The 9,777-nt window shown below is 29.4% G+C and overlaps 1 protein-coding gene across 1 annotated transcript; it reads right to left on the reverse strand.

Annotated features, from left to right (window-relative positions):
- Window positions 1-753: 753 nt before the first annotated feature.
- Window positions 754-1,558, reverse strand: LOC123293657 (zinc finger matrin-type protein 5). Its single transcript, XM_044874538.1, has 2 exons — window positions 1,434-1,558; window positions 754-1,319 (listed from the first exon to the last, which is right to left on the reverse strand). Exon 2 carries the CDS (start codon window positions 1,305-1,307, stop codon window positions 777-779), a length of 531 nt encoding a protein of 176 aa, XP_044730473.1. The 5' UTR covers window positions 1,308-1,319; window positions 1,434-1,558; the 3' UTR covers window positions 754-776.
- Between the last annotated feature and the right edge of the window lie 8,219 nt (window positions 1,559-9,777).

A 9,777-nucleotide genomic window follows, 5' to 3' on the forward strand; every position in this document is an offset into this window, starting at 1 on the left:
ATTACTTTTTTAATGCATCTAGGGTTCATGGGTTTATACCTCAACAAAAGACTAAATAATTCCTCTTTCTCCAACGTAAAACCATTTATTCGAACAAAAAATAAAAATTTTCTTCACCCAAGTTCGTTATTTCCAGGCAACATCTTACCGCAAAAGTATTTACATAGTACGTACTAAGTAGCCATAGTAACCATGGAGCTGTATAGACATAAGAGACTTAAAAAGTGAATTCTTGACCGCAAAGAAAGAGGTAGAAAGAGGCAGAAATTGTAAGTGTATGGGAGAGGCGAGAGAGAGCCTACTTTATGTCTTTGTCAATTTACATCTATACGCACCTACTTTATCTGGTCACCCGCTACTGCAATCACCCGTTTTGCGGCGACATTGCAGCTCTATGGTATTATCTCTATGGATACATCAGACCTTCAACTCGGGCGACATAAGACAATTCAGGACAAAACACTTAAAGAAAAGCTGTGTCAGTCTTAAAAAAGACGGATAAGGTCGGCAATGACTGAAGGGTAAACAAAGTTCAAGTGGCGCATTCACTAGAAGTCAGTTCCAAAGACTATGGTTCGTATCAATATCATCGTATTAATATTACAGAGCAATAAATTGATCGAAACTAATATCCAAAGCATGAAATTATGTCTTAACTAACAATATAATAGATTTAAAAGTTTACGAATAAAAAATAAAAAATTGTATTTATTACATATTTATTGATAACAAAATTTTTACATTTTTTTTTTTTTTTTAAAGGAGTTGGGTAATAATTATCCCCAGCTTGCAAATTTATCGTTAGAAAAATGGTATGGTTGTAGCTTATGTAAAGACGGAGGTAAATCAGTTCTATGCTCTAAAAATGACGGGTACGTCCAAACATAATCATCGTCACTATTTTGATAAATCTTAGGATCTTTATTACTATTTTGTGAAATACGTTCATGGTATCGTTTTAGCCATTCCTCTAACGATGGAATATTTGTATTTTCATATTCAATTTTCATTTGTTTTTGTTGTTCAATACGTTCATTTTCTTCTACCAATTGTTTGATTTCGGCCAGTTCGGCAACCGTATAATGTGAATAATTACATTTCAAACCAAACAAACATGTGCCTTTTAAAAATTTTCTACATTCTGTTTTACGTGATTCTTCTTCGAATATTTCTTTAGGGTCTCGAAATGGATGATAATGCTGATATTTGACTTGTTGATGTGCTAATCCACTCAAATGTTTTTTCCTTGCTTCTAAATCATCTATGAATGATTTTTCACAGAAATCACAATAATATCGCCGACCCATTTTTAAAATTATCTAAAACAAGTCATTTTTTACAATCTAACTATTAAATAATTTAGTTTTATTTTTTATTTTAAAGTAACATAATAATATTCAACCAAACCAATTTAAAAGTGGAATTTTAGTTACCTAGAATTTATTCAATAATAACTACAAATTAGTTGCTTATTTTTACAAAATTAAATTAATATTTTCTAAATCTTGTTTTTATAATTGAAAATGTCACTATGTCAGTTTTGAATTATATGGTTTTGACATACGATTGGGAGCGTTCTGTTAAGACAGATTTAGAGAAGACATCATAAAGAACTCTCGGAATATTCGTGATCAATTCTATTTTTTCACGTCTGTTTAATTTAGGTCCCTTTAAAAATGACGAACGTTTATTCAGACAATTGTGTTTTTTTTATGAAAATTACCGTGAGGTGTATCACTTACGGTAATTTTCATGGAAGAAAACACAATCATGTATTAATTATTAGGCTCACGTGTATTATCCAAGTAATATCGGAAAAGTTACTTCAATTTTTGAGATGTGCCGTTAGAATTGTGGTGACTATTGGAGAAACTTGTCACGTCACAGAAAATCATATGATGTGACATAATTTTTCAAATTCTTTACTTACTACATGGATATAAAAAAATGTTAAATATTTACCAACGATCCGCATTGATGAAAAATGAGTTACCAATTTTTTCAGAGTAATTATGGATAAAATCAATAAAGACAAAATTTTACTATATTATTATTTTATTTTTACAAATATACACCTATGTTTTTATTTAAATATATATATATATATATATAGTGTGAACAACAATAATAATAAATATATATATATATTCATTTTTCCTTCCTTAGTTACTTCTTAAATATCGAATGATCCAATAATTCTTTTTAAAATCATGTTATCATTTTAAAATAGATGCACAGAACATTTTAAATAACCATTCGTTTTTAATTCGAAGAAAAAACCAAAAAATCCAAAAAAAAAATTATCAAAAAGCAACAGTAATTTCAAATGAAACGAAGTATTGATTAAAAAACTGAAGTTATGAAACAGTACAATAGAAATGTATTACAAAAAAAAAAATATGTTTCTACTCTAAGAAATAGTTAAAATAGCTTTATAAATATTGCCTAGGTTCTGATTTAACTCTAACTAAATTAGACCATTCAGTTCTTAAACCATTAAGTCCTTAATGGTCTAAGACTGTTACACTGTGCGTGCCATCTTCCTCTCACTTTATAAATAAGAAGAAAATGTCATCACTCATCGGAATAATAGAGTATGTTTTCATAAACACCACACTTGTCTATGGTTAATCAAATCGCTTTTCATAGTAAATGTTTTATTACAAAACTTACACGAAAAATTTCTAGATTTTTCGTCAGAGTAAATGCGACCATGTTCGGTTATATTGTCTTGTTGATTAAATCTTGTATTATAAACATCACGGGCAAAACTTTTTTCTTCGGTATGGATTTGTTTATGATTGTTTAACTTATCGAAACTAGTAAATGTTTTTCTGCATGCATCACATGAAAAATGTATTTCACTGTTAAAAATTCGTTTATGATACCTTAGGCCATGTTGAGAAATAAATGTTTTGTTACAAACATGGCACGAATAAGGTTTCTCTCCTGTATGAATTCGTTTATGGATAATCAAACTACTTTTATAACAAAATGAATTACCACAAACGTCACATAGGTAATTCCTTTCTCCAGTATGAATTCGTGTATGGCTAATCAAACCGGATTTAAAAAAGAATTTTTTATCACAAAAATTGCATGAAAAATGCTCTTCTTCATGATATAGTTTATGGGCATTTAAATACTTTTGCTTTTTAAAAGTTTTATTACAAACATTACATGAAACATGGCAAGTAGAGAAATTACTATTCTGCTTTTCATTTTTGTGAATTTTTTTATGTTTATTTAATGAGGTTTTCCAATAAAATTTTTTATCACAAGTATCGCAAGAAAAAATTTTTCCTTCACTATGAATTCTTTTATGTGCACTTAATACACCACGTCGAATAAATTTTGCTTCGCAAATATCACACGAAAAAGGTTTTTTAATACTATGAATTATTTTATGCCTACTTAATAAATCACGGCGAGTAAATGTTTTATCACAAATATCACACGAAAAGGGTTTTTCTCCACTATGAATTCTTTTATGTATCACTAAACTGGTCTGCCTCGTAAAATCTTTATCACAAACGTCACAGGAATAAGGTTTTACTCCTGTGTGGATTTGTGTATGCCTAATCAAATCAGCGTTCGAAGAAAATGCTTTATCACAAGAAATACATGGAAAACGCCTTTCCTTTTTATGGTTTACTGAAAGTCGTATATGTCTAGCCAAATAAGATTTGTTGGTATATTTTATATTACAAACATCGCATGAAAAACATTCTTCAACACTATGGATTATTTTGTGTTCATTTAACTTGGCTTTTCTAGAGAAAGTTTTATTGCATTTGTCACATGAAAAACTATTTTCTGCACCATGAATGTTTTTATGAATATTTAAATGGTCTTGTCGATAAAATGTTTTATTGCAAGAGTCACATGGAAAAGACCTTCTTCCAGTATGAGCTCGTTTATGTCTAGCTAAATTGTTTTTATTAGTAAATTTTTTTTCACATACATTACATGAAAAATTTTTTTCCCCGTTTATTTCATTTTGTTTCAGTACTTTTTCATCTGAAATATTATCTTCTTCCAAAGTTTCATCTTTAATTATTAACTCAGTATGTAATTGTCGTTCGATTTTTATACGTTCATCTAACATCAATTTCCCATCTAACTCCAGTTCAGATTTATTCTTTTCAATTCCATCTATAGTTGGTTTTGCATCTAATAGCTGTTCCGTTTTAATGTTTTTGTTTTTAGTTAAACAAGTTTTATTTTCATCTTCATCCAAAATTTTCTCTTCTGGAATTTCATCTTTAATTATTAACTCAGTATGTAACTGTCGTTCGATTTTTATACGTTCATCTAACATTAATTTCGCATTTAACTCCAGTTCAAATTTATTCTTTCCAATTCCATCTACAGTTATTGGTTTTGCATCAAATTGCTGTTCCGTTTTAATGATATTATTTTTAGTTAAACAAGTATTATTTTCATCTTCATCCAAAATGCTCTCTTCTAGGATTTCATGTTTTATTATTAACTCGGTATGTAATTGTCGTTCGATTTTTATACGTTCAAACATTGATTTTACTTCCTGAAATTCCAGTTCACTTTTGTTATTTTCCATTTCATCTTTAGTTATTGGTTTCATATGTAATTTTTGTTCGGTTTTAATTTTTTCATAGTTAATTGAGTAAGTTGTATTTTTTTTATGCAATAAATTATTTTCCATGTTTATTTCCAAAATTTATATTAATTTATGTATGGAATTCCATCTTACATTTAAAATTGTATTTACTTTATCATATATTTAATAAATGAATGGAAATAGAAGCAGTCTAATTTGTCGCTGAGTAAGCGTTTATAAGTCAGCGTATTCGTGATGGTGTAATTCAGGTTAGTAGTGTTTCGGATATCTGTATGCATTCGTGTTTAGGCAGACATTACAATTTAATATAAATATTATCGAAGATAATAAATGAGAACTCTAGGATATTTCGAAATAAATTTCGATTTTTGCCCCAATTTCCTGCGTGCAGTCCGCTACCAAATTAGTAAAGAGTAACATTCATAATAAGAGTAATCACGACTAGCTAATTCTTACTGATGATGACTACTTGGTAGTCGAAATACGTATTTATAAAATACAAAAAACTGATCTAGGAAATTGGGGCAAAAATCGAAATTTATTACAATTTAAGTATAAATACAATTACGAATCGACAACGCATCCAAATCAAAACAATATCAGAAGTACAGTTACATTAAGCAGTTTTTGCTAATCTTATGGTACCTTTTGTATTATTTATACAGTTTTAAGAATCCGGCATGTCTCTATAATTCAGAGGTTTTTGCTCTGAGTTTTGTAATCGTTGAATCAAATGCTATTACACGTGCTGTTTTTTAAATAAGATTTGCTGAGTAATCATATCGTATATACCGGATGGATTAGTGTAACTAAATCGTTGGGGACAAGGGGGAAGTCTAAAAGTCATTGAATTTAACCAATGATCTCTATATAAATAGATTATAAAATTTATGGCATAAAATATGACGTAAAACAGCACCTCAGTATGAGTGACTGGGAACTATATAAAACCATTAAAAGCATGCGCGATTATAATCTTTCTTTTTATATTATCTTTATAAGCGTCATATAGATATCTCTATATTTTATTTAGTTCTAGCCACTCATTTGCTAGCTTGTTCTAGCCACTCGTTGGCCTGATGGTTCGTTGCGAGGAAAACTGGAAGGCAGTGGCCGATGCAGCGGCCAAAATGATGAAGATCCTCCAGGGAGATCGACCAAGAAGACGCCCACAGCGACAACAGTGAAGTAGGCAGCAATAAGCCAGTCCTCCCCGGGCGAAGTAATGCCTGACGGCGGTTCCGCGCGGGGTACATAGGAGTATCCTCAAGAGGTTAGGTTTTAGCGGGTATGTTCTAGACTTGACACACTAGTCCGAGCCCCGCACCGTGCCGGATGTCCCCTGAGAAGGAGACTTCCCGGTCTTCCCGGTCAGTGCAGCCATGCATTTCCCCCTCTTGATATCAAAAAAAAAAAAAAAAAAAAAAAAAATATATATATATATATATATATATCGAATTCAGACCAATTACAATACACGGGATCCTCTATCCATGTGTAATATATCTTGAATTTAAGGTATACCTTCAGAATCTTTTGGAAATGGCACTAAGATAATCTAAAATTATGAATATTTTATTAAATAACTAGTGCACGCTACTCCAGATTTATTTTCCAAGTGCTCTCGATAATTTGTCTCTTTTTCCCAGCCTTGTTTGTTTAAAAATCCTATAACATGTAACTCTTAGCTTCTTTAAGAAGGGCTAACATTAAAATTTATTATTTATTTTAGTACCTTGTACTAAATTAGGATAGAGATCTATATTTGCATTAAAACCTTTATGTTTGTCTCTTTCGATATTATGAAAATTTTGGTAGCTAGAAATGCATTTTTAACAACTAGTGGGGGCTCATATAGTTTATATACCTATTTAAATCCATTTTAAACTCCCGATTAACAAATAGGGATATTATAAGTTTAACGTGTCTGCCTGTGGCATCATAGCTAATAAACGATTGAACCGATTTAAAAAAAAAATTGTTATAGGTAATAGATAAGATCGAGAGTGTATTTAGCTATATATTTCAAGAAAATCTGCATCTTGAAACATAGCTAATCTATGCATCTTGAAACATAGCTAAGAACACTCACGATCAAATTACCTTTCAAACAAACAAAAAATTAAAATCGATTCATTTTTGTCCCTCAGCTAGCTTCAAACAAGTTTTTTCGACAGGTTATCTTAATTTAAAAAAAAGAAGTAGAATAATGTGAGAGCGGGAATTCAAAGGGTTTATGTTAAGTAGATGAATTATATAAAATATAAATTTTATTTAAGAATATTATTTAAAAAAAAAAGTTAAAATATGTGAATATAAAATATTTTTCCAAAAAATCACACAAAATATTATTCGTCTGCATGCTTTTTTTTATGTTTAACTAAATCTTGATTTTTAAAATATTTTTTATCACAAACATCGCATGCATAAGGTTTTTCTTTCGTATGACTTCGTTTATGTTGAGTAACATGATGTTTTTGACTAAATAATTTATCACAAACATCACATGAGAACGATTTTTTTCCTGTATGAACGAGTTTATGTTTATCTAAGCCACTTTTTTGAGTAAATTTCCTTTCACAAACATCACAGGTAAAAGGTTTTTCTCCTGTATGCAATCGTTTATGCCTAATTAAAGTTATTTTAAATCTAAATTTTTTATCACAAAAATCGCATGAAAATTTCTTGATTAATGTTTCAGAAGTGTGAGTTTGTTTATGAAAATTTAATAAATATAATCGAGTATATTTTTTATCGCAAACATCACACGAGAAAGGTTTTTCTCCTGTATGCGTTAATTTATGATCAATTAAATAGTGACGTTGAATAAACTTTTTATCACAAATATTACAGGAAAATGGTTTTTCTCCTGTATGAATACGTTTATGCTTATTCAAGGTACTTTTATAATTAAAACTTTTATTACAAACATCACAAGAGTAAGATTCAGGCTTTTCTTTTGAATGAAAATGTTTAATATGCATACTTAAAGTTGCTTTTGCGGTATATTTTTTATCACAGACATCACAAGAAAAATTTTTTTCACCTGTATGAACCACGTCATGTCTTATTAATCCGCTTTCTCGAGTAAATTTTTTACCACATATATCACATAAAAATGGTCTTTTCTGAACGTCTTTAGGTTTATTTAAACTATTATGAACTTTTTTATGTGCATGTAAATCGTTTTTAAAAGTAAATTTTTTATCACAGTCATCACAAGCATACGGTTTTTCGCCTGTATGAATTCGATAATGGCTAGTTAATTGACTTTTTTTGGTAAATTTTTTTGTACATACATCACAGGTTAAAGATCCTTTTTGATCATGTTTGTGACTATCTAAATTACTTTGAATGGTTAGTGTTTGGTCATCAACATCAGAATTAGAATTATCTGATGTTTCTTCAATGTCTTCATCTTTTATTATTAATTCCGTATGTAACGATGATTCGATTTTAACTCGTAGGTCATCATTTATAGAATCCTTTGGAACACTTTCTTCTAAATCCTTTTTAATTTCCAACCCATTAAAGTTTTTTAAATTACTTTGATCGATAACTGATTGTTCATCAACAATTGAATTATTAAAATGTTCTGATGTTTCATCAATATCTTCATCTTTTAAAATTAATTCTGTGTGTAAAGCTGATTCACTTTTAATACAAGAATTATCATATGCAAGATCCATTGGAACACATTCTTCCGTTTTAATTTCTAATCCTATAATGTTTTTTAGGTTAAGTTCAGTTTCGGCACTTTTCTTAAAAATCATCCTAGAACGTCAGGAGAAAAAGGATATTAAAGCTTTTTTTACGTAAATTACGACGGTGGTTGGTGGAGATTATGAAAATTGCAGTTTTTCTGTAACTAAGGAAAATATGCTCAATTTTCCTAGGCAATGCAAGTTTTTTTAGCCTAAAAATGACTAAATGGGTTAAATTAATTTTATATGTCGTTATTTACCTTATTTATTTATTTATTAAATAGGCTCCCTATTAAATATATTAAAAATGAACAAAAATTATAAAAATTGACTCAATAAAATAATATTTTAAGTATCATCTGTAGTAAAAATTTTCTCTACATTCTATAGTAATAAACATGAAGGTTATAAGAAGGACAACGATCGCAACTAACTTCATCTACTTGTACTCATAAACAGCGAACTTCGTAGATACTACTTCTTGATGACAGCGCGGCTGGTGGCTGAAAAATGAACTATAAATTCTACAAATTTTCAGGGACAGACGCGCTAATGCTTTAACACGTAGCGATCGTTCTCCTTCTTTATAGCCTTCATGGTAATAAAAATAACGCTCAAAAGAATGGCTTATTTCACATTAATGTCAAAACTGCAGACCTACCATTGACGTTAGAGTTATATAGACTGAGTGTCAAACGATTTTAAGCTTACCAACATCAGAGGTAATTGCTTAGGTTCAACCAGAAAAAAGATGTTCGTAAGAAAAAAATAAAAAATGTAAAGTGATACGTGATAAGTATTTTTTTTTAAGTCAAAAAGCGAAAAAGTTCAGTGAAATCACGATGTTTTATGTAAACTTTTTGTGATATTAAAATTTGACATTAAATGTATGTGTTTTTGATAAATGCCCCTATTCGCACCGTGTGTGAGTTTTATTGGAGACGTTTCCATAGTAACGATACACTACTTAAATTATAGAATTGTATAGATGTAAATATAATTGTATGGATTGCATTTATGACTTTGAAATTAAGATTGATTTCAATCTCTATGATTGAAAATTTTATATTATTGTCTCACTAATTTAAATAAATAATTATGATAATTTACATTTGAAAAATAATATTTGTGCAATTTGATTTCTTATTTTCACAATTTTTAGTATTAAGTTTAATTAATTAGTGTTTTTCAATAGATTTAATTTGACATTTTCTATAACATTAACATGTACAGAATTCCAAATTAGTATAGCAGCCTCCTTTATCGCCAAAATTTTTCACCGGAAGCGCTGGCATCGATTTTATTGTCCCTACCATGTCTACGCACACAACGAATATTCTTTTGATTAATTTTTTTTTTTTTTTAAATAAGTAACCCTAGCTGACTTAAACAATTACCTCAGACGTTGGCACGTTTTTCACTGGGCTGCCAGTAGAGCCAACTTATTTTATACCGCTAGGTCGCTGAAATTAT

This window comes from Chrysoperla carnea, chromosome 2, assembly GCF_905475395.1.
Source record: "Chrysoperla carnea chromosome 2, inChrCarn1.1, whole genome shotgun sequence".
NCBI lineage: Eukaryota > Metazoa > Arthropoda > Insecta > Neuroptera > Chrysopidae > Chrysoperla > Chrysoperla carnea.

What these genes read in the sequence shown, in the direction of transcription:
- LOC123293657 (XM_044874538.1), bottom strand. Translation starts at nt 1,307, where the DNA reads ATGGGTCGGCGATATTATTGTGATTTCTGTGAAAAATCATTCATAGAT.